The 25,622-nt window shown below is 41.2% G+C and overlaps 1 protein-coding gene across 5 annotated transcripts in view; it reads right to left on the bottom strand.

The window, feature by feature from the left end:
• Window positions 1-8,328: 8,328 nt before the first annotated feature.
• Window positions 8,329-25,622, bottom strand: part of AMPH (amphiphysin) — a 126,722-nt gene continuing 109,428 nt past the window's right edge. For 3 of the 5 annotated variants that reach the window (XM_075083676.1, XM_075083673.1, XM_075083671.1), the window contains 5 exons: window positions 19,924-19,980; window positions 15,689-15,838; window positions 14,174-14,440; window positions 12,294-12,395; window positions 8,329-9,513 (listed from right to left, as the gene is read on the bottom strand). In XM_075083676.1, the coding sequence (XP_074939777.1) occupies window positions 9,406-9,513; window positions 12,294-12,395; window positions 14,174-14,440; window positions 15,689-15,838; window positions 19,924-19,980 (684 nt within the window). In that variant the 3' untranslated portion in view covers window positions 8,329-9,405. The remainder of the gene's footprint in view (window positions 9,514-12,293; window positions 12,396-14,173; window positions 14,441-15,688; window positions 15,839-19,923; window positions 19,981-25,622) is intronic. The other 2 variants (XM_075083672.1, XM_075083674.1) reach the window with 2 other exon arrangements.

Genomic DNA, 25,622 nt, shown 5'->3' on the forward strand with positions numbered 1-25,622 from the left:
CACATTGCTGATGGTACAGAGGAGAGAAGTTTCACACTGACGTTTTACACTTGCTGAGGAATACCTAGCTATGCTGCAGCCTTGGAGAATCAGTGCATGAGCTTGCTGTGCATCCATACTTTGCTGATGATTTGTGTACCTAAATTTTCTCTTCGTTCCCTAGTTTCACAGTAGAGAAATTTTTGCTCTCTGGAATATAATGTTACCTTGCAGGGAATCAGACACATGGCCTTATATAAAAAAGACTAGGACCTTTAAAAACATTAAAGAACATGGAAATAAATGTGTACTTACAGGGAAAGAGACAAGCTGAGGAGGTTTCCAGGAGGCTTCCATACCCAGCTGCTGCTCAAGGGCCAGCAGCATTGTGTGCTCCCAGGCAAGGAGTACTCCAGGGCTGAAAGAGCAAGTAGAAAGACAAGTCCTAAATGCTCTGATAAGAAAATAAGGAGGTTCACCAGCTGCTGTTGCTTCAGCTGTATTGGAAAGTTTCAGGCTTTGACAGTGATAGGGGACATGGAAACACATAAGGGCTGAGAGGGGATGCGCGGTCACATCATTGTGTGTGAAAGCCTGTGAAGGTGGGGTGTGCCTCTTTCTACTGAAAGGGAGCTCTACAAAGTATTTCGTATCTGAGGGGGGGGAAAAACCCTAGACAAAATGTCATATTAGTTCCCATTTGGTAAAACGGAAGAGTGAAACAGTCCTCAGAGCATAAAGACTGCATTGCATTTCTTTGAAAAGCATACAAGAAGCATGCAGAGACGACTGAATTCAGTTCACTTCTGACCCCCAACACTGCACTATTGGACTTCTGCATTGCCTCCTACTGACATCCATTCCCAGCTTTAACTCACCTACATCTTGGAGAGGAAACCCTATGAGAATGATGAGAACCATGTGTGGGCATGTCCTTATTCCAGGAAAAAGCTGTAGTGGGGGTAGCTATGATGGGATAGGCAGCGCCATTCAGCCAGAGACCCTGCATTGATCAGATCTGTCTAGAAACCCTCACCTCACAGTTTCTGGCAGTACCTCTTTTTTTCACCTAGACCTCTCAGAAAAGGGCAAAAACAAAGGCTAGGAATACTATGAATTTGTATGCTATTTTGCAGACCTTAGTTGAGCAGGGAGTATAGAAAAATCGTGGAATATTTACTTACTGATGTTATTCCTACAAGTCTCCTCTCTCTACCTCCTTTACTGTTTCAAGGATGCCATTAGAGGAGAGGTGCTTTTGTGCAGTGTTTCTGTAGCCTCAAGAGCCAGAGTCAGGTAACTGAGGACTGACTGGCTTGCTGATTTTGAGTACCCAAACATTAAAAGACTGCAAATATTCATTATTCAGCATTGTTTTGGCTGGAAGTCAAATAGTGCAGCACTAGTGTCTAAGAACCACAAATCGAGCAGGGCTTTCAGTCACCCCAGTGAAACCAGGACAAACCATGGGTAGATTGAACCGAGAGAGACAGAGACAGGAGACATGAAAAAATTATGAGGGAAACTGACTTTACAAGGTCAAAGTAGTGTGAAGGAGCTAGAAAATGAAGACATTTTTTGTTCAAAATGTTTTCCCATAGTTAATAATTTAGCTATTTATTTAAACACTGATAGGATATAAAATTATTTTAAGCAGAGGTAGCATATAAATTTTTTTTCCTTTTAAACCAACATTGCATCTTTCAATTGAATCAGGTGAATAACGGGTTAGTTGGTGCAGATTTACCATGTTTGGTATACAGCACATATATGAGATGCAAGGATATGTTGCTCTAATGACTTATGGTACAGCTTGATAATGTCCTTTTCAGTCTTCGTTTGCCTGCAGGTTGAAGTAGCCAGTTACTGAGTACATAAAACTCTTTTTGCTGCTGTTATTGCACTGAATTTGCTCTGTGTGTCTGCAGCTATGAGACACCTTCAGATAATGAGAGCTATTAATGAAACAAACTCAGAGCTGAAGGCTGATCCAAATGACAATTTGGCAGATGCAAATTCTAGTATCTACCACCCTCTGCTGGGTATGAGGGAGTAAAACCCTCAGAAGCCCTTTCTGAGCAGCTGTGTGAATGCCATACAGCATCCACAGGCATGGATGGGCACTGAGAATTCCTGTAATACTCTGACATTTTTAAGCAAAACAGTTGTGCATCAGTCACCTTTATTTTCATGACCGCTTTTAAAGGGACAGCATTGTGATGTTCTTTCTTGGGCTAGGAGATACATGAAGATCCTCAGCATTTATAAAGCTTCTGTAAAACATACACATTTGTCCTGGTTTCAGCTGGGACAGAGTTAAATTTCTTCGTAGTAGCTAGTATGGGGCTATGTTTTGGATTTTTGCTGGAAAACAGTGGTGATAATGTGGAGATGTTTCAGTTGTTGTTAAGTAGCCCTTACACTGGTCAAGGACTTTTTCAGCTCCCCGTGCTCTGCCAGGTGCACAAGAAGCTGGGAGGAGACACGGCCAGGACAGCCGACCCCAACTGACCAAAGGGATATTCCATACTGTATGACGTCGTGCTCAGTATATAAAGCTGGGGGAAGAAGAAGGAAGGGGGGGAACATGTTTGGAGTGATGGCGTTTGTCTTCCCAAGTAACCGTTACGCGTGATGGAGCCCTGCTTTCCTAGAGATGGCTGCGTCTGCCTGCCCATGGGAAGGAGTGAACGAATTTCTTGTTTTGCTTTGCTTGTGCATGCAGCTTTTACTTTACCTGTGAAACTGTCTTTATCTCAACCCACGAGTTTCCTCACTTTTACTCTTCCGATTCTCTCCCCCGTCCCACCAGGGGCTGCGTGGTGCTCGGTTGCTGACTAGGGCTAAACCACGACACTATTATAGGCTTAAAATACAGTGTTCTGAATCCCTGCAAAAGACCATGGACAATTTCCACTTTTGTTTATATCTCTACAAGACTTCAGGAGTGACAGCACTGTGCCAGGTACAGGGTCTGTCAGATTTCGGCCATTGAGAAAGAGAATTTTGTATGACCTCATTTGGCAATTTTGCCTTAACCTGCACAGCTTATTCCTCAGGACTACATGTTTTTTTTTATTCACTGACACACAGGCAGACAGTGTTTAAACTAAAAAACTTTTACATAGAATTTGACCTTCTTTGGGATAATTATCTGAAGTATGTGAAATATAGGAGGCCTGGAGTACATTCACCTTCTCCTTTGTAGCATGTACCCTGGAAACATAATAATTTAAGTGTACAGTGACTTACCTTTACAGTGTTTTATGTTCTTGGTCCAGTTTTACCTTGTACTACACAAGCAGTCTGTCTAGGCAAATATAGTCGCATGATTAGTCACCTGGGGTTAGCCTGGCTTGCACAAAATCCTATGCTCCTGTAGCACCAAAAGAGACCCTGGCCTGTTTTCTCCTCTGAAGCCAGGCTGAGGACATATAGGACTTTTGCATTTGTTGACCCTCTTCAGCAGCTGTGGGTCTCAGTGACTCCTGGAGACTCTACTTCTGATGGCTACATGCTGCTTTCTTGCTCTCTGCATTGCATTTAGTGCCTGTGACTGGACAGCAAGCCTGTATACACATGGAGTGCTACTTTTACTACTGTCTAGATATTTCCTTTCACTAAAGTTTCCTTTAACTGCTATTAAGCATCTGAATATGCAGCACAATTTCCTTTGGGATGATTTCAGCTTTGCCAAATTAATGTTAATTTCGAGGTCTTGCTGTTGGTTATGGGAGACACCATTTGGAAAGTACTGTAGTTTTCCCCATATAATGCTTCTGTGCTGATTGAACAGGTCAGACTGAAGATATCGATTCAAGAGAAACACAGACATATTTGAAATGCTGCCGGAGACACGGTACACACACAGATAGCATCAGAGCTGAAATCACACGGGTGAGGATCTAAGAGAATAATCTTTGAAAAGCTACTATCTCATCATACATCTATACTTTTAGAGAGATGCCGAGTCCAAAACCACAGCCCACTTCATATTCTCTAATTCTGAACCTGGTCTGAGAATATGCCTTTTCCTAAAATTCCTCTTCCTAATTAAACAGGATTTCTTTACTCCAGAAATAGCTGAAATTTAGAACAGGAGCAACGTGGTTGCTATTTAATGTCACTGACTCTCTTGCACCAAGTCCATTACAGCCCTCTCATCTGCAGCAAACGTCTTGCCACCAGGGAGCACATCAGAGCTAACAGTGACACTGCTGAGTACGGCTGGCTGGAAAACACCTCCAGGTTTCTTTCAGCTGCTTTCAGAATTGCAACCTTGCTTAATTAATTTAATTACCTACTTTCTGTAGCTGGGGATTGGCTTATCAGGTGGTTTCATCTATTGTCTCCTTAGTTGTTTAAATACAAAAAGATAGATCTTTTAAATCTGCTTTAAAAACTAACAATAAAATCTGAGTTTGTCCTTCAAGCAGTGAACTCTGGTATTCTGGAGGCTACTGTGGTACTTCTGGCTGCTACAGCTGTAATACATGCTCATGCTCTGCCTGCACATGGGTGTGCAAGAGGGGACAGCCTTGTAAACTGTTCCTACAACCAGTGACTGCTCTTTCCCAACCCCATCCATCTAACCAACCCATCACGGTGACTTTCTTTAAGCATGAGCTTAATGATTCTGTGATTTACTTTACATCTTTCTGGCATTAGGGGATCAGAGCATGCTGGAATCAGATGCCATGCAATGAGTAGGACCATACCCCTGCAGCCTCCCCTCCTTCTTCTTGTGGCAGGGACAGACGCACGCAGCTGTTTGGTCTGGAAGAGGTGAAGCAAGGTGGGGAGAGGAGGAAGAGGGGGAGAAAAGGGACAGAAGTGGCATTCAGCTTCTGCATTTTTCATTTTTCATGAAAGGTTGTAAACCAGATAGATGAGCTACAAATGTACAGTTTACTAGTTCACTCACATGAGATGTTCCTCCATCTTCAGTTATTTTGTCTTACTTGCAAGTCCACACTGTGCATAATCAGCCTGTGAAATCAGGAGGTTGGGTCCCTAAATCTTTCATGGTTTTATTTGATGTAGAATTAGAAATTATAGCTGCTGTACAAGGTTAGTAGCGTGTACTGTCTTAGGCATAAATAAGCCTTAACAGAAACCAAGATATGATGTGTTATTGTTTTACAATCATCCCAAAAGCATGAAATTCAGTAAGTTGCCAAGTCCAATATAGAGTGTTAATCAGAAAGATCCCAGAAAAGGGGGAAATAATTCTGGGCTAACATAACTCCAGGGGGAGAGTATATACACTGGTATGTAACAGCAGTATGTAACATACTGGAAAGAATTCCCCTTGCTTGCCCTAGAATAAGCTGCTATAGATCACAGAGAAATACACCCGTTTTATACTAGTCATCTCAGGAGCTGCAGACATAAAAGTGTCTGAGAGGTAAGTCTGACTGTCTAATGAAACTAGAATAAGAAGAAATTGAATAAGAAACAGTTGTTAACCCAAAATGATAAATACATTTCTATTCATTAACTCCTGTTAGAGGGAAAATTAGGAAAAGTATCATCTTGGCTAACCTATCAATGTCCTTCCTTTATTATCTGTCATCTTAATATATGAAATTTTGCAAGGCATTTTTAGAGATACAAAATTAATAATTCTCTTCATCCTTCCTGCAAGACATCTGTTTGCTTTGTGGCTCTGGTGTGCATGTGTGAGATACGAAGACATACTTATTGTCATAATGGCATGCCCTATTCATATTAACCCGCAGCACTTACATGACACAGGCATCATGTGCAATAGCATGGCTTTTGGGGCACTATCAGTGCATCAACTTATTGCCAGCAAATAATGATAGTCCTTGCAGGGAGATGTGGACATTTAATAGTTTTTGAAATTATATTTTTCTTTATACTGAGGTGGAATTAAGAAATAATCATAGAAATCATAGACAATCTCAAGTTGGAAGGGACCTGTAACGACCAAGTCCAACTCCCAGATGACTTTATGGATATAACAGGAAGGAGGAAACGATAACTACGGAGAGAATTCAGAAGTCACAGGGATTGTCCAGCTGGCCTACAAGGAGACAAAATCCTCTGCCTCAAGGATGTGGCTGGAGAGCTGCCTGGAGGAAAAGGATCTGGGGGTGCTGGTTGACAGCCACCTGAACATGAGCCGGCAGTGTGCCCAGGTGGCCAAGATGGCCAACAGCATCCTGGCTTGTAACAGGAATAGTGTGCGCAGCAGGAGCAGGGAAGTGATTATGCCCCTGTACTCGGCCCTGGTGAGGCCTTGAATATTGTGTTCAGTTTTGGGCCCCTCACTACAAGAAGGACATTGAGGTGCTGGAGTGTGTCCAAAGAAGGGAAATGAAGCTCGTGAAGGGTCTAGAGAGCAAGTCTTAATGAGGAGCGGCTGAGGGAATTGGGGTTGTTCAGTCTGGAGAAGAGGAGGCTGAGGGGACACCTTATCGCTCTCTACAACTACCTAAAAGGAGGTTGTAGCGTGGTGGGTGTTGATCTCTTCTCCCAGGTCACTAGCAATAGAATGAGAGGAAACGGCTTCAAGCTGCATCAAGGGAGGTTTAGGTTGGATATTAGGAAAAATTTCTTTACTGAGAGAGTGGTCAGACATTGGAACAGGCTGCCCAGAGAGGTGGTGGAGTCTCCATCCCTGGAGGTATTTAAAAGCCATGTAGACGTGACACTTCAGGGCATGGTTTAGGAGACATGGTTGGACTTGATGATTCTAGAGGTCTTTTCCAACCTTAATGATTCTATGATTCTATGGCTAGCACCATGCAGTTCAGGGACTGTTACTTAAAACAGAGATGATGTAACCTGCCCTGCAGGCCAGCAACAGTTCACTCACCTGCCTCATCTCAGTTCTGACATGTTAAGCGACACTTGAAGCTGCCAGCCTCTGCCCATGGGCACAATCTCCCAGAAACATAACCCTCCCAGTGGGCATGCTGTACCGGGATGCTGTAAGAGAGTCAAGCAGTATTTCTGAAGAGCATGTCAGAAGAAACCATGAAAGCTCTTTGCTGTAGACCAAAGACCTTTCCTATCTGTATACAACCTCAAGTGTGCTGTAAAGCCCTTACCAGTGGGTTTGGCACATTGACCCCTACCAAGGACATTAGAAGAATCAAGGCCAAGGGTGTTGACTTTGACTTATGTACTTATAGCACCAAGAGGGCATAATGGTAACTGCACACAATCAGCACTGGATAAAGAAATGCTTTGGGCTGATCACAGCATCCTCTGCTTCCTTAGGGTTATGGTTATCACACATGACGGTCTCACTTGATTGTAGGCCCCAGTCAACCAAGTGGTGACATGGCATCCACAGGGAAACTGAAGCTGCATCGTCCAGTGCTGGTCTGTTACAGTGACCTGTAGAGCAGCTATTACTGAAATGCAAGTGTTGAGACATAGTTAAGCAGGAAACTCGCCTGGAGGCCATCAGAGCCTCACCATAAACCATATGTAATAGGTTATTATGACCACCTCAAAGTGGTGGACTGGAGTCTGGAATTTATTGTAAAACTCCAAAACCAAAAGAAAGTTGTTTCCCTGGTGAGATTCTTGGCCCTGGATCACTACTGACCACCAAACCTGTTAAAGGAATGAACAGAAAACCAAAGAGCTTTCCTGCAACCTCCTTAGACTCTGATTGCTCATCATGACATTTCAAAGCCAAAATCCCAGCTACCACAGTTGAGCCATTCAGCCCCTTCACAAAAATAGCTATCATTAGACTTGCTTTTGAAAGCTACTGTATTCTGAAAAACAGAGAGAAACTAACTTTCATCATCTTCCAGAGCAACCAAAAAATCTGTTTCTTCAACTGAAATCTGACAAATTAGAAACAGAGTAGAAACAGGTACTGTTTGCATACAAAATGAGCCCCCAACCAAAATATCATGAAAAATAACTGAATTGCTTGGAAAATACAGGCGTTCCTAAGTATTTGCAGCTTCCATGCATCAGCAAACACAATAGAGCAGATTCATGGAGAACTTTCTTCACACAAAATGAAGGGACAAGCAAAAAACTACTAAGAGGTAGCAATCTTCGGCTGAGTGATGGTCAAGCACAGACAAGCTCACTTGGTGCTTGTGGACAGATATTAGCTGGTAGTCAGAGTCTGGAACAGGAGGAGCAGCCAGGAGATGTGCTGAGCTGGGGTTCAGGCCTTTCAGTGCTCTGGTCATGACTAGGGTTGAGAGCAAGAATTTAGATGGTGCACCTGCTATGGCATGTTTCTTTGGAAAAAGAGCTATTAAATTAAGATTGGATTCTCTAATACAACATAAAAACTACACAAACTTCAGTGTTACAAAACTTCAAAAACACCACAGATGAAACAGCTTCTCTGGATCAAAGGTTTATTTTTAATGACACAGCACTGGAAAACATAAGTTACAGATGACTTTTTGATACAGGATACATTATATATCTTATTTTAAAAGGATCTGTGAAGGTATGCTGCATAAATACATATAGTGAAAATATATTGTGTTTATTTCTTCTCAGAGATTAGGTCTCCTCCTTTTTTTTTTATTATTTATTCAGCCAATTAAATAAAAAAGTATAGATTAGCATCATACCAGCTCCCCCTCCAGTTTATCTCATTGTAACTACTGCAGCTGGAAGGGGAAACCGAGCCATGCCTTCTCAAAGGTTTAGCAGCTTTGAACATGATGTTATTCATCATCTCAGAATGAAAATTTCACATTACAAACACAGATACTGTATCATGTTTTGGCAATGGAGCAGCTAGTTTTGCTTTGGAACAAAACCATTTCCTGTAATGCCAGACAGTGAAAGAGCAATGCATGTACTGATGATACTACACAGTCAAAGAACTACGATGAAGTTGAGAGAATGCATATATATCCATATGCACTTATATATACACATATAAGTTCTTGTGTATATATATATTATGCACATCCAAAAATAACATTGAAAAACGTTGCAGCAGTTAATTCTTTTTTTAAACACATGAAACTTATAATAGTTTGACCTCATTACTACAGGATAACTAATTAAATCTTCTGCAGTGCAACTCAATACAATACACTCAGTGCAGAGAAGTTAAGGTTTTGGTATTGAGGAGGCTAATTTCAGATTTCATGGGAAAGGACCAAATACAGGATCACCATAGCTCTGACAAAGCACAAACAAACCTGTTGCCACGTACATGTGAACAAATAAGGACATTTCTTTTTTATTTGATTTTTTTTTCCCACGTACTGCTTCAGAAATTGCTAGCTTAACTGTTTGCATTCATGCTCACTTTGATATGTTTCCACAAGCTTTGTCTGGCACCAGTCTGTAAACCATTAACAACTTAAACTACAAAAAGGTGGGCTCCTGTGTTTCAAAGAGGTTAAAAACCTACTGACTGAGCTTCATACCACGTTCATCTGCCTGAGAGGAGAACTAATCCAGGCGGTGTGTGAAGTTCTCTGGGAAAAGTCCTTTATAACTATTTGCATCTCTGTACTGAAGCCACTCGGATTCCTTAATGCCTGTCAACCAGCCAGCCTCCTGCAAGGGAAAAGACAGAGTCTCTTAAACTTCAGGTCTCCCCTCTTCCTTGCTACAAAGCTTCAGACCTGAAGACATTTCAGAGTCACATGGCTAAAAGATTTGGTGCTTTGGTTAAAAAGCAGCCTCTGATTTTACACAGACTGTTCTCTTTGCTCTGCCAGACCACAGTTTTGTGAGAGTGAGTGACTGTGAGCATATTGTGTGGCCTTTAGCCCATCCATCCCCTAGCTGAACTCAAAACTGGATAATCAGTCTTCCAGGCCATCCAGTATTATACCAGAGCTGCATTTGCGCAAGTATCTGTTAAAACTTTTTCACGGTTCCCACAATAATATTGGCGCACTTGTGCAGGAAGAGCATAGCAGTGGGCCAGAAACATTACATAGTTGGGGGGAAAAGTAGTTTCCAATGTGATTTTTTTCCCCCCCAAGAGTTCTTTTTTCTTGTTCATGTATGGGCAGCCAGAAGAAATAACAGTTCTTGCATCCTCTGGAGTTGCTCTCTTTAGAAACTTAAGCTTAGTTGATATTCAGCTATTTTCCAAAAAATTCCTGGAAACCTAAACCAGAATTTGACATGCAAAATTGCAAGCCAAAGCTGCAGCCTGAGCAATCAAAAGAGAGATTTCTTATTGGAAAGTGCTGGGTTCTCTTTAAGTGTTATCAATTTTACCTGGAATAAAATCAATTCATTATTTTTTTTTTTAAATGATCAACACATTCTCATCTCACTAACTCTGTGCTTTGTTGCTTTTAAGAAGAGGAGCCAGAGCACAGCCATGATGAACAGGGAATTTCTAATGCTGCCATATTATTATTGCACAGAGAGTATACAAGGAGATAAAGTAATATGAACAGATCTTCATGTACAACACCACGTCATGATGGCTCAGTGGCTGCATGTGGTGGGGTACTGCCTCTCTGCCCCAAAATGAGCATCATTAAAGCAGATACAGCTTATGTATGGCATTGGCTGTGTACCTGTAACCAAGGGCACATTCTTCAAGCATGTGGAATATCTGAGAGAAAGGAGAGAGAAACTACAGCTTTCTAGCAGAGGCAGAGTAGACTGTACAAAGGAATTAACAGTTTTACTTATCCAGTAAACTGGAATATAACTTCCACTCAAGACTACTGGAAAAATTGGAGCCCCAGGGTGGGACTGGTTTGCTTCAAATGGGGAACACAGGTTGCTGTTACCAGCTGTATTAGAATTATGGTTTTAGACAGGTCAGTTTTGATAGAGAATAAAGAATAACAAAGATAAGACGACTATATAAATCAACAAAGTACCTGGCAAAAGACAAAAAAATTATGCTTTATGGTGATGTTAAACACGAAGGGTAAATATGTACTGAGTAATAAAGATACGACCTGAATGCTTTCAGAAACATGAATACATAAAGGTTTATTTTCTCCATCATTGCACACAATTTACTCCAATTAATGCTAATGGAATTTCAATGCACACCACAAGAGAATAATATACTGTGGATTCACCAAGTGAAGATTAAGCATATTTAATACATAGCAACCTAAGAAAAACAGACTGAAGACAGAGAGCAGAATTTGGTATCCTTACAGCAGTGTTCTATTCTGCAAATACTGATAATGAAATTAGTTGAACTGCCCATGAGGTAAGATGCAGTGTAATTTGAGTAAAGATAACAGAATCTATGCCTATAAAAAGAGCAAAGTGCTCTGCTGAAAGAAAAATCTTTTATTCTGAAATAAAAAACAAAAACAAAAACACAAACACAAACCCCAATTACTTCTCTCTTGTATGAGAAGAAAGCTCAGCTGAGATGATGAACACCGGTTATTACTTACCTTTGGACAGCAACAACCATTGAAACAATTTCAAGTCCAGTCCCCAGCACTCGTATGTGCTTAGGGCGTTAGTATTTATACCTATTTTAAGAAATATTCTTCATTCAGAGCAGTGCTTTTGGCTACCTCACTAGGCAGGATCCAGTCCCCCACCTCTTACAGTCCCCTTAAATCAACGGGAGACTTTTCACCAAGACTATTGGCACTAACAGATGCCCACAAAGTCGCTGGTACTAACAGTGTACAGTATGGTCGTCTTTTTTAAAGCAGTAGCCCAAAATCACTTCACTGTAATACACTTTAAATTGTTTAAAATTGTTTAAAAATTCACCTAAAATGCATTGTTAAACAAAATTAGATGTCTTAAATGAAATTAAACCGTTGTTTAATTCAGGTTCAGGCTTCCAGAGGGCAGAGTTAGTTTCAGAGGCATGGTGCACACATAATCAGCATCTCCATACGTGGTGCAGGTGGTGCAGGACACCACAATTTGTGTGCAGTGTCAGTGCTCTCTGTGGGTGAATTTATATTATTTCTCCAAATCCACATGTAAAAGCTCTGACCATCTAGGGACCATGTAATCAGTTCTGCTCCAATGTTAAGACAAGATGATATATAGCAACATAATGCACAATTTGTAATTCATCTTCCATGCTAAGTCTTTGTGTGCATGTGTGCCTATATAAAATCCACTATAAAGTAGCATTAAAAAAGCCCTAGAAAATATGCTGAGACCAGATCCTCTTAGTAGCGTATATCTGGGACTTTAGCTGTATCTGACCGTGCCATTTAGTCTCAAATGGAACCAAGTACAAAGACAAAATCAGAATCTTCATGTTTTCCAACAGTAATGACGTTTTGAATACACGTTTGCCATTAACTATAATCTGTGAGAAATAAAATGAAACAAAGCAAAATGTCAACAAAGAAAGAACCACATGTTTTTACCTGATCAGCTGTGGTCTCAGAAGGAATTACAAGTACAATATCTCCTCGTTTTAAATTAAGCTCATCACTGTTGGCTGCCTCAAAATCGTGTAGAACTTCAACCTGAAGAAAATAACACCAAACATATAGACATGATCTAAATGGAGACCTTTGCTCAACGAAATTTTCCGTTAAATCTTTATTGCAAACAAAAAGAATAATGTGCCTTCTTTACGCAAACGTATGATTATAGGTAGGTATATTCAAATCATTAATGTTGACATTGGTTCATGTTAAAGTTCATGTTCACATCCTTGGAAGCAGCACAGCTTAAGTAAGCCTTCCTGAAACTACTGAAGGAAACCTAAGATCCTTTCCCAAGGTCACAGGATCTCAAGAACAGATGATACTGCAACACCCCACAAGTCCTGCCTCTCGGAAAAGTCCTGCCACCCTTATTTCTTCTGTGTAAGGAATTTGCTTTCAACTGTCATTACTGGAGCTGAAAGAGATGGCAGGATTTTGTAAATAAACTTGGGAAAGTCTTCCAGGAACTGATACTGCAGACTCTCACTCATTCTCTTGTTGTGGCCACTGGATATTATTGCAGTACACATCCATGGAAATTTGATGGGATGTACAACACAAATTTCAATAGGTGATCAAAGAGGAGAGTAATGGTAACCCTGCTTTATGTTTGTCCTGGAAAGAGCTCCCACTGACTGGCAGATGGGCATGAAAAAAATATCCATCTTTCAAAGGGGTGGTTATTAAAACACTGGCAGAATCAGCATGCCGTTGTGACCAGACCATTTTAACTAAACAGTTCTACCTCCTTAAGAAATATGCTATTCTAATTTTCTCAAAGCACAGCCAGTTTCATGGTAACTGCAATAATGAAAGAAAATGGCATCAAGAACCAGATGGCAAGCATATATTCTGCTTCTCCTTATTTATGTCTGACCCAAGGGAGTGTGATGAAAAACAAAAGATGAACTATGCCAGCACGTCTGAGTCAGAGTTGCACGATACTGTTCACCCTCACATTAATGTTATTCTAAAAGTTTGCTGAAAATATTGAGCAGTGAAAGTAGAGCAAGAATTACTTATGGAGTGCTGTGGGACTAATTACTCTGAACTACGCAAATTATAATAGGAAGCATGTAAAGTTCATCCACCCTCAAGGAGCTTTGCTGCTGCTAAGTGATTCTGAAGTGAGAAGCATTATCAAAGAACCTTGTGAACCAGGAAACCCTATGGGTCTTGCCAGCCAAGGAGAGAATTTCTCTTACACCTCATTAAACTTTTCTGTTTGATTGCCCTAGCAGTTTATAACTATAATATTACTAAAGTCATAGAATGACATTTTAGCTTCATTACCATGAATTGTAGAAGTCCCATGGGTTTCAATAGAGCCAAAACTTCTACTATAGATTTTCAGGCCAGAAAAATGCCATTTTTAAATATTCATAGAATCATAGAATCGTTTGGATTGGAAGGGACCTTAAAGTTCAAATATATTGTTAGTATATCAGATATATCGTTAGCATATATCATACAATATTGCTGACTAACTCTGGCAGTGCAGTTGTACTCAATGTATTAACTGCCAGTAGTAATTCAGTGAGATGAAAGGGTTCTTGTACTTCAGTGAGTCTTACAGCTACATAAGAATATGCACAGCAACAGCAGTGTGGAGAAAATGTATCTTATCAGACGACCCATAGGAAGCAACAACACAACGTTGAAGTTGTGTTTGTGCGTATTGGTGTGTGCGTGTGGCTGGCTGTTAAACTAAGCATTCTTTGGCCTCAAGAACTCATTACTCTGCCTGAGCAGACACACACATCCATGGAAGCTAGATCTGAAAGGATGTCTAAAAGAAAAATGAAGAAGCAGACCTTAAAGAGAAAGCCGGGTGGCATCGCAGAAGCTGCATCTTCTGCTAGCACAGGCTGATCTTGAGAAGGTGCAGCCTGCATTTCTTCAGTGGATTTCTGCTCACTCCCACCTTGGGAAGTTACACTGGGAGAAGTGTCAGTGCCCTGAGTGCCCATCTCTGCTGTGCCATCTTCGGACTCGTTCATGACAACTTCATGTTCTTCTCCCTCCCCTTCATTGTTTGATGCTGGCTCTATTACTACCGAAGGGATGCTGCTGACCTTTTCCTGGGGAAAAAAAAACCAACAACAAAAACCCACAAAAGCACTGTAAGAATATTTAGTACTGTATTTCAAGCAGGAAAACACAATTGTTTGTTTATTGCACCGGGCAAATATGGGAATGGGGATTTCTTTCATCCCCACAGAGGATTCTTACATTAAGACAGAAAACAGTACTTCTGCAAGAGTGCAAAGGAGTAATCACTTTCCTGTTTTCTCCATTCCCCTTAGACCTCCTAAGTCTTCTTTCTATATTACCACAAATTATTGCAGTAAATAATAAAAATGCTCTGCAGGTAGTTTGGGTTTCATTTTCAATGTGCACAGAAATTAACAGACCTTTCTCTTCCACCCTGCTCTTAACTTTGGATGGGTTTGGGTAAAGCCACAAGTTCCAGGAGTCACTGTTCTATACTTCTTTGGGAATTCAAGTCAGCAGGAGAACAATGATATAAAGGTGATGAAAGAAGGAAACACGACCTATTTCTTTGACTGACAAGATTCCTCCTGATTTACAGCAATGTAACTTGGAGCAGAGAAAGCAAAAAGACTAAGTAGGTAGCATCGGACCAATAATGAAGCCTAGGACAAAAAGCATTTAATGAAACTTGGAGCATCCAACCTGAAAAAAACATGTTCACAGATCCTCTGCCAGACCACCCTGTTCACGTGCAACGACAGGAGGTGGCAAGTGGCTGCCCAGTTGCAGGGTCTGCTCTAGGAGCTGTTCCCCAGCTCCTCAGAGGTTGCAGAAGAAAAGGCAGTAGGCCAGATGCAGATACATAGGTTGACCACCGTGATTTACATAAAGTGAAGTAATGCTATTGATAGGACACGGTGCCAGGAGGCAAGAAAAATCCATTACTTCCTCTGCCTATTTCTCCAGAAAGCCCTGTTAGGTTATGTGATAAAGGTTGTCTCCACAGAGGAGCACAGAGAAATGACAGCAGGAGGGGAAGGCCAAACAATACCATGCCCATGCTGCTCCCATACCCATCACAGGAGCCACCAGCCCATCAAGTCCCATCTCAAGCCCAGGGGAACACAGGAGCACAGGGTCAGGCACAACTGAAATTAAGGACTCAGAAGAAGGGACACCCTGCGTGGGCTCCTCCCAGGGCTATCCCAGGAGAACCTCAACCTCACTACTGGTTGGAGCTGGGGGCACAGAGCTGCAGCAGCCTCGCCTCTCTTGGGCTGCTGGATCTGTCATGATTCCCCTAACACACCCTCCCATGCACTGACATGAGTTACCTGAGACACATCAGCCTCCTTTTCTTCTCCCTGAGCTTTGTCACCTTCAGCAACACCCTCCTGCTCAGTGGTAGCAGCACCATCACCAGCTCCTGCTGCCACAGCCGCACTGTATTCTGCTGCTGCAGCCCCCTCGGTGGCAGGTACCCCCTACAAACAACAGGAGGAAGGGACTTTTCAGGATAAGATTTCTGGATATCTGCTGGAGAGACCATGGACCAGCCTCTGCTCTGCGACTTCCCTGGGTGGTGCCAATCCATGACCTTGGTTTCATTGGGGTTTCTCATGATTTGTGAGGAAGAGCAGCGCCAGGGGCTGCCCTCCTGGCCCAATGCACCGCATGGGGAGCGTAGGGATAAGCTTGCACAGTGGAGATGATTAACAGGTGTGAAAGAGACATTTATGAAACCTCGCTAAGCACATTTAGCAGACTCCCCAGTGGAGTAACTAACAGTTTGCCAAGGCTCTAGTATTTTTTCCTTCTCTTGCCTTCAAGCTGTATTGTGGAAGAAATTCACCACAGGTTTCTGCTTAGGAGAGGAGCTCGAAAGCTGTCCAGGTGTCCACAGGACCCTGCTAGTGGAGTCTGTCCTTGTGAGGAGGCTCCAAGCCTTCTCCAGCTACTATCATCTACCTCTAGACTTGGGCTTGCTTCAAAAATATTGCCTTGATTACACACTCCTTTCTAACAGCCAGACTTGCAAATCAGGCTATATCTGTGAGCAAATATATTCTATGGCTGGATAAAGATCAGAAATCTTCATATTCCATCACGTATCAGAAAAAAATATAACCGTAACAATCTATAGCTAGGTCAGTATGATAAAAAAAGAAACACACACAAAAGCCCATTCAGTCTGGATATGACTAAACGATTTGTGATTAGTCCATGTTGAAAAGTTAATGTGTGTTTTGTTCCAGTTCTTGAAAGGTAGATAGAAAAGTACCTGCCTATAGATCAATGTTGAATCCTTCATATGTTGCTGTAATCTACATATCGCTCTAGTATTTGTATTGGTATATACTGGTATGTGCTTACAGTAGCATATTAGTTATACACTTACAGTGGATTAATCTCATTCTGTCAATCCAATTGACTTCAACATGGAATTTTTAACATATGGCAGACAGCACCAGGATAAAGTAAAAACACTGAAGAAAAATTGTGTTCTAGGTACAATGTCAACCTACAGTTAGGAGAAACATCTCTGATCTCCAGTTAACAGCTGATACTCTATTTCCTCAGTTTGATCCTTCTTCCACGGATCAGGCTCTCTCAGCTACCTGAACTCAACTTGAACTAACTGCAATTGTTCATGGGCATTCTTCAGGCATTGTGTTTTAGCAATATCTAATATTCAGCATTACTCCTATTCACTGCTGTTAATTGATGTGATAAAGAAATTCTTCTGGAATCCTTGAAGGCAGAAAATACTATAGGGTTTTGTTGAAATCACAGGAGAAGCTTTAGTTTAAATTGAAAATGCTGCTGGCAAAGGATGCCCTATCATAAAAAGAAGTAACATCAAAAAACATGGGCAGATGTTGGTATCTTCTCCTGTGACTTGTAAGGCATGCAAGCTTGCCACCCATAGTATTACCAATTTTAGCAGCCTTGACCGAAGATGATGTTTAAATAAATGTTGAGTGTAAAAGCCCTGGAAGAGGCTAGTAGGAAAGAGGGGGAACAGCGTGCGTATCAGATTGATTTTATACCCTATGCTTCTAACAGCATGCTGCAGAAATTGATCTTGTTGTCTGTTGTGATTAGGATCAACAGTTCTTTCCTATTTATTAGATTTGTATAGCCCATTTTATTTCACTACGGAGGAGAATACTAATTCACATGAATCAGCTCTCAAATGCCTGGCTCTGAAAGGACGATGCTCTCACAGCCTGTAGCCATGAGTCACTGAATGCAGACCACAGCTCACAGTTGCACAATCATTTGTTCTTGTGTCTTAAGAGTACAAAACCAATGCAAGCTAGATGATTAAAAAAAAACTTTTACAAAAATGCATGTGAGGTAGCACAGAATGAACCTCACTATCAGCCTCAAATAGATTTGATTAGTATGAAGAAGAAAAAAAATAAAAGGGATGCTCATCCCACTGAATTCATACCCAACTATGGTGAACCACATACTTCCAGATATAATTACCTGTATTGCCTTACTTCATATTGAAAACAAATCCTACAAACCTCTTTTCTGTAGGTCATCAATAATATTAGACAGTCTAATAGTATTTGAAATTAGCTACCTCTAGCCGTATTATTGACATTTGGACATTTGTCCCATTATACCAACCACACAGGGGACAAAGGAAGGGTCATCTAGTATAATGATGCCTGTGATAGAAGAACCACTTGACTGTCTTAACTGCAGCAGAAGTGAATGCTTCTTTACCTAGGATGCAGCCGATTCACAGGGTTGCACTCTCTTGTTAACATTGCTGTCAGCTCAACACAATGGCACAGATTCAGCTGCAGCAAGAATGAGCCCAGGGAGAGGAGGAGGAGGGATACTGAGCCTACAGCTGGGAGTCTACCAGAGGAGCTCCCTGAGCTATGCCTGTTCTCCAGAGCTGAAGATCTTGCCCCATGGCTAGATTTAGAAAGGGACTGGGTAATTTTTATGGTGGTTATAATTGCAGCTAAGCTAGCTAATACAATGTCAAGAGGAACTAATCATCATGCTTTAGGGAACACATCAATTGCTTGCAAAGTCTTGAAAGACTTTTGGGGCAGTACTGAGGAATTTGTTATGCAAGTTACAGTATCAAAGGGATCACCCTCACTGTAGGCCAGATATCAGCTTAGCAAATAGCTTTATCTCTTATGGCAGCTCTTCTGCATACAGTAATACTGCTCTTTTAAACAGAACACCAGGTCTAACTCACCAGATAAAAGATGTCAACTTTATCAGGACAAGTGGTATTAGAATAAAGGGGAAAGATTTCAAAGAATTAGGCTTGGTGTTCAGAGGATAGTGAGGAGTATCTTGCATGTTTCTTCTTGGACCAGACTTGGGAGTGAGAAGCCAATGCTAGAGAAGCAATGCAACACTCTGTTGCACTGTGTCAACACCAAGCTGGACTTGATCTACTACTCCTATCGTGTACTTTCTTGCTAGTGTAATTCCAATGATTTCTACCCAGATGTGGAAGCGCTGGTGAGGAGTACAGCACCAGTGAGTCCCAAACTCACTTCCCAGTGTCACTGGGATACCCTGGAGCTGCAGATACATATCTGTGCAAGTCTAGTAGAGCTAATGCTGTTTTACAGCAGGGTAACAAACCCAGGCTTGGACAGCTGGACTCACCATGTTCTGAAACCAAAGAGAATGGAGCCCAGTTCATGATCTTTTTGTATATGTTGTGGCACCAAAACGAGTAACAACAAAAAAGAAGGTTGTCAGCACCTTGGGGTACAAATCCTAAGTGGTTAATAACTAGGAGTTACAATCTCTTTCTCAGTCCCTCCTTCTCTCCCTGCATTTAATATGTAGCCATTCCTCTTGTGCTGCTCTCTGTGCACATTTCAACACATTATAGTTTCACTTCTGTATGGAAGGATTCACAACAAGTAGTTTTCTCACCTCTGAAGAAATATAAGCAAAATACAGTTGTTCAAGTCCACACATGCACAGCTTAAAGTATGTCACTTGGCTTTTCAGTTGCTTTGTAATTTGTTTTTAACTGTATCTAACTTGATGCTGGATTTGTGCTTTAGCAAACAAACTTGTAATATGATTTTTTTCAAGTATCTGTTTTAGTTCAGGTCATATTGTGCTAGGAAAAATAAATGATCAACGTTGTTTTTTCTTTTTATAAGGATATTTACAGGAAGGCTAGGCAAACAAATTTATGAGAAGTGTAAAAGCTACTGGGAATCTATGCAACATACTTCCAAATGTCAATAGAAACAGCGCTGTACCTCCTTCTACCATGGAGCTGCTTTGTTTGCTGCCCCAAGATACCTATCACTCTATACTGCTGCAACAGGCAGCTTCTAAGGCAGGCCCTGCATTAAATGAGGGGTGCTCTGGTGTTAGAATATATACCGCAGATATAGATATCTCTGTGCAGCGTTAGAATAGATACTGCAAGCTAGGCCACAGTTGCATTGTATCAGCCTGCATATTGACGACATGCAAATGACAAATATATTTTTTTGCCACGATTCTCTTGAAGATATTAAAGCACAACCACACTTTTGTGGCTGCTCGTATGTACCTCGCTTTCTTTCTCAGCAACTCCAGTTGTCTCCTTATCCCCTGCCTCGACATTGTCCTGTATAAAGAGGAAATATGGTCATCACCTTACTCATGCTGAGGCAATGGCTGCAGAGAAATTGGTATTAATCAAGCTTAACAGAAGCACGGCACGTATGGGATGCAATGAAATGAATGGCTGGAACTAAATGGAACAGTATATAGCAGGCAGAAAGATTCTTGCTACCACATATAATCTGAAATAGAAGTCGTTATAACCTAATACCCAACAAATAAAAACTTTTACATATGCCATCATCACCATCACACTGTAAGTGCTAAGGACAATTTTATTTACTTTTATTATCTGTATTCTCATAATAGCATCAGCTTTGAAGAACTTTTTAGTAAGCTCAACCCACCACACTGCTGACCTTGCAGTTTCCAGCAAGCTCAAGCTTCTCCCACCCAAGACTCAAACTGTTCCCATTACAACCTGCCACTGCCCCTGCAACTCACCAGTTTCAAGGTAAGCTTTCTAAAACACTTACTTCTTCCACTCATGTTGGACTGCAACTCATTTAAAGGGGCTGTTCAAAAGAGGTGGGTCACAAAGCTCATTATTTTTTTGCAGAATCAAGTTTCTCTAGGTCCATATGCAGTGGTACATGCAGCAGGTGCCTGACATTTAAAAAATTAGACATGTGTCAGTGGTTTTCCAAACGTGACACCCGTTTAGGTGTTCAAGGGATTGAATACACTGAACAGTAATGGGCTCCCCCCAAGGAGTACTTTTTACCGCACAGATACCATCTAACACTTGGTCCTTTTCTACAGAAGGTCAACAGTCAAAATTGCTATAATTCAGGCCTGGTTTGGAACAGTTGAAAGTGCTTTTCTTCTGTTCAGGTTTGACTCCCTGTGGACACAGGTTATTTCTAAAGACGATCTGCTGAGGAATAGCAAATCAAAGCCCTGTTACGGAAATCCACTTTGCTAATAAATTTTGAGCCTGCTTTGCAAACACAGCTAGGTCAGATTTTTCAAAAGGGCTGTAAGGATGAAGACAAATTCTGCAAACCTATGTGAGAACACGGTAAATTGGACCGTCTGCTTTAGCTATGAGAAATTAGGACTCGGTAACTCAGGCTCCAGCTAACTGCCTTCACACGCCCACAACTGTCACTCCAAAATTTCTACAAGTTTCAGCTGAAATGGCTGAATTTTCTTGTTTAATAAAAGGATGCGGAGTTATATCACTCATGTTTTTTCTAATCTAATCTTCTAGTATTGCCTGCAGTCACCTCATAAGCCCCAAACATGTCCAGATGCCAGGGCAAGGCAGCTGCTGACTGTGGTGTTACCATAGAAACCTCTCACGGCTTAATCCTGTTAAAATTACGATGTTATATAACCTTTTTAAAATATTATTTTTTAAAAAAATTTTATTTTATTTTTTATTTTTTTGAATCTGCCAAGCCTTTGCCATGGAGTCCTTGATTTTATAGTAAGCTTGAGGAGATTGTAGAGGGTCTTAAATAGAAAAAGCAAATATCAACCGCAAAGTATAATTATTTCTCACACTAGTGATGCATGCACGCCCACAGCCGTCTCTTTCTTTTTTTTTTTTTTTAAACACGGAAGAGATGTACACAAATGTTTCTATTGCCATAAAAGCTTTACGTCCAACTGCAGGTCGGTGCCTTTCCTACTTTTACTATTAAAAAGTGCCAAATTCCTGCCATCAGCTATATTTACAAGTCCATTTGCCTTCAGAAATGAGCATCATCCTGCACTTTATAGTCAGGAATGTGCCAGCCTTTACCCTTCTCCAAATAACACCCTTGCAATATTCTCTGGTAAGAATCCCATCAGCCCAGCTTTGCGTCTCTTTGCAGAAGAATCTGATATTTTTAAATGAGGACTGTTTTGCAGGCTGTGTGAAAGCACAGTTTTTGTGGGAAAGGGGCAAGTAAGGAGAGCTCCCTTGCTTCCCAAAGCTTGGGACTCCCCAAAGTTAATTTGACTAGTGTGCACTCATCAAATTAGTAGCATTTTGCTTTTGCTTTTTTGGTTAGTTGGAAGTTGGGATTTTGTGGATGGTGGGGTTTGAGAAGAGGGGCACGGTAACATGAACTATACCATTTTTAGGGCATGAAAGCCTAGTAAAAAGGATGACTGAAATAACATCTGAGTAAAGTAACAGACTAGTTCCATAAACAGAAAAATCTGCTTCTGCAGACTTCAACAGAATGACGCTATTCTACATCAGTTCTCTCCCATATATGAGAACCATATATTTTTAATGGCCTCGTGCTCCAACTTTGCACCTGCACTTGCCTGCACATTCAGAATTCAGACACAGTTGACTGCTCTTCTCTATCTAACCATTGTATTGCTCTCCCAAATGACATGCTCCACCATTTGGGCACTGTGAATTGTACCTACAGTGGGATTCAACCATAATCAGAGACCCTCAAAGCTGCAGGGTGTTTCCTGGCCTCTGCTGTACTTGCTCAGTGTCTGCAAAGAGCTGATCAGGAGGTGGTTTCATACATGCTTACACACAGCTTTGAAAATCACAGTATTTAGCTGAGTGTCTGACTGATTTAATGGGAGAACATCAGAGTCTGGGCAGCCATCAGACCCAAAGCACTGAAAGGCTCTTTTCAAACTAATGAGTGTAATGGAAGTAGAAAAGCTGATCTCTGAGCAGTGCTTTCAACTCCAAGCACTGTCTCACATGTAGGAGAGGAAGAAAGGGAAATAACAAGATTTCATAAGCTTTCACTTTATTATAATGTCCTCGTGTCATCTATCTTTGAATGTGACAAAATGATCTGATGAGATGAGTAGTATTATTTGAAAAAAATATATCTGTGATTAATGCATTATATCCTTTAGGGTGTATCCTTTGGATTTTACAGCTGCCTTTGGAGATGCTATGGAAGTAGTGAAACAACTGTTTTGATGTGCAGAAGTCCATGCAAGGACTTTTTACCATTGTTAACTTCACTTCTGTTGGTGCACATGGTCATTGTCTGCCTTTAATTACCAAACATTTTATCCCCTCCCCAAAAAGGATCAACTGTTGACAGCTACTAATAAAAACTTCATTTATTCTACGACATTTGAGACCTGAAGGACGAAGACAAAAATATGTAGTGAGATCCCAGGCAGCAATTCTGATGAGCTCTTGTAACAAAGTCTTAGCAATCTTGTTGCAGATTTCTGAATTTACAAAGATTAGACATACGTGTAGGTATGTATATATATAAAATATACAAAGATACATAGATACAAATCTACAGAAATCTGTAGGCAGACTATGAAACAGCAAACAACTGAATCCAAAACTCCTTGGGTGGCAAGTGGTACCCTGTCCCCTGGAACATTCTCTCCCTCATTTAAATGAAAACCCTACCAGAAAATTTACGGTGAAGCTCCTATAATGAAGAATGCACGCCATAAATTTTCTGGATTAATGGGATGTGACAGGAAACTTACCACAGAAAAATTAAACTGATTAGTGGCTGTCACTCCAAACTGGAAGTTACTAAACTCAATAGAAAATTGCCAATAAGAAAGTATCTATCAATATTTTACAGCTCCACTTTTAAAGTAAAATGGCACTCATAAAGCAAATGAATGCAGAATTGCTGTCGAGACATGACATGTTTTGATCTTTTGCAACTCAGTGTACTTTTCCTTAGCTTTGATCATATTTGTCATTAATCCTAATCTTCAAAACTCTTCTTTGTAAGTCCTGGAAAGCCCTTCCTGAAATAACAGCCCCTCAGAGCCAAATGCAGAATGACTCCAATTCAGACATTTTTTAAGATCAACTCTTCAAGCTTTTTTTCCCAAAATAGCAATGACAACTTCATATTCAAAAAGCAACAAAAACCAAGGCACAAACCTAATAAAAACTGTTTAACTTCTATTTAATGCCTATGGTCTTCCTCCTGGATTGCTCTTAAATTGCCTGGCTCTGGCACCATGTTTCTCTCTGCTTCTGTCCCAACAGCTCCGCAGTCTTGTGCTTTGGCTAGAGCAGCAGCTGACAGACCATGAACCCAGAACTCCTCACAGACAGTCAGGCAGCAAAAGGGATCATCTGAAAAGGTCATGCCAGCTGATGAGCAGATGCATGGTGCTGCAGCCACAGCATTTAATAAGTGCTTAAGACGTGCAACAGGATTCAGAGCATTGCTTTGTCTTAATGCAAGGCAAAAAGGAGCTGCTTCCTTTTAGAAAAATGGCAAACTTGTTTTACAATTTGCTTCTTCATTAAATCCTTAGAGATAATCCAAATAAAACCACATAGAAACAACCTTTTCAGCTTCATTAATATCTGTTCTTCCACATTATTCCCTGCCTGATTTCCCATCCCGCCTCTCTCCACCCTCCCTCCCTCCTCCTTCATTCCAAACTATCAAATTTACTTTGACTAGACATGAGGTGTTCTACACAATAGTTTAATAAAACACTGTCCCTCAGACAGGCAATTTCATTGTTTGCCTTACTACAGAGTTGACAAGATATTACTGTGATTTATATCATCTGAAAAGGAAACACACAGGAGGGGAAGAGCCTGGTCTCCACAGACCATGAAGCTTTCTTAGTTCGGTTACGTTACTGTAAGGGGATGATCCTGAAGTCACTTGCTCCAGCGTGTACCATGGAACCAAACAAAAAGTGAATTTAAAAAAAATGAAATAACTATTAAAAATTCATGCAAGTGTAATCAGAATTAAACCCTAAACATAGTTCTGGGGAACACACCAAGACTGCTTCCCTCCATAGCTGTGATGCTGCTAAGAGCCTACGGAGAATGGGAAGGGCTGGACAGAGGTGGGGATTATCTTCCCTTTCCCCCAGAGCCTTCCAGAGCAGCCCACCCAGCACTGCCCTCCTTTCCTTCCACAAGAAATTATTTTTCCTCTCTTAGGAAGATGGGAGTAAGGAAGGAATGATAACTAGGCAGGTGTTACAGCTGAAGCTCAGCTTGCCTCTGCATCATCCATGCTGGATACCATTTTTTAATCTCATGGTACAGACAGCTGGAACCTCCCAAACTCATCAGTCTTTAAGAAGGTCTTTAAATTACATTTGTACTCCAGAACCTTGCACACCAACACTAGTACTTCCTTCTTTTTGCTCAAAGCAGTTTGCTTAGTATCACCTGTGGCTTTTGCATGGGTCTCACACCTCCATCAGATAACCAGCCTGTCCTTGGGGGTAGAGCTAGTGGCCCTAATGCTACCCCTCTAAGTTAATGACACTACCCAACCTGGAGTCATTGATAAATGTCTCCATCAGGCTTGTAAAGTCCGAGCCATTGCCATTAATAAAAATGTTAAACAAGACCAGCTCCAGAGACAGATCCATGAGACGCTACTGTAGCTGCACATCTGGTAAGTCTTCTGTCCATGCTCTGTGCTCCCACATCTATAGGTGCCAACTACTTCCACTTTCTTCAGCTAATTTGTATCTACATCAGCCTACTTAATATTGCTTCCCACACAGAGTATATCAAACGCTTACTGAAAACCATCTGCTTTTATGATGAACTGGGTATCATCATTCCTGCTTAACAGATGAACGTATACAGGGACTCACCCAGGGCCAAGAGCAGTTCAGCAAGCTGAACCTTGTTCTTCTGGGAACACTTACAGCATCAAACCATGCCTGATGGTCAAAAAGCACAGCTATACAGCT

Source organism: Phalacrocorax aristotelis, chromosome 2, assembly GCF_949628215.1.
Source record: "Phalacrocorax aristotelis chromosome 2, bGulAri2.1, whole genome shotgun sequence".
Classification (NCBI taxonomy): domain Eukaryota; kingdom Metazoa; phylum Chordata; class Aves; order Suliformes; family Phalacrocoracidae; genus Phalacrocorax; species Phalacrocorax aristotelis.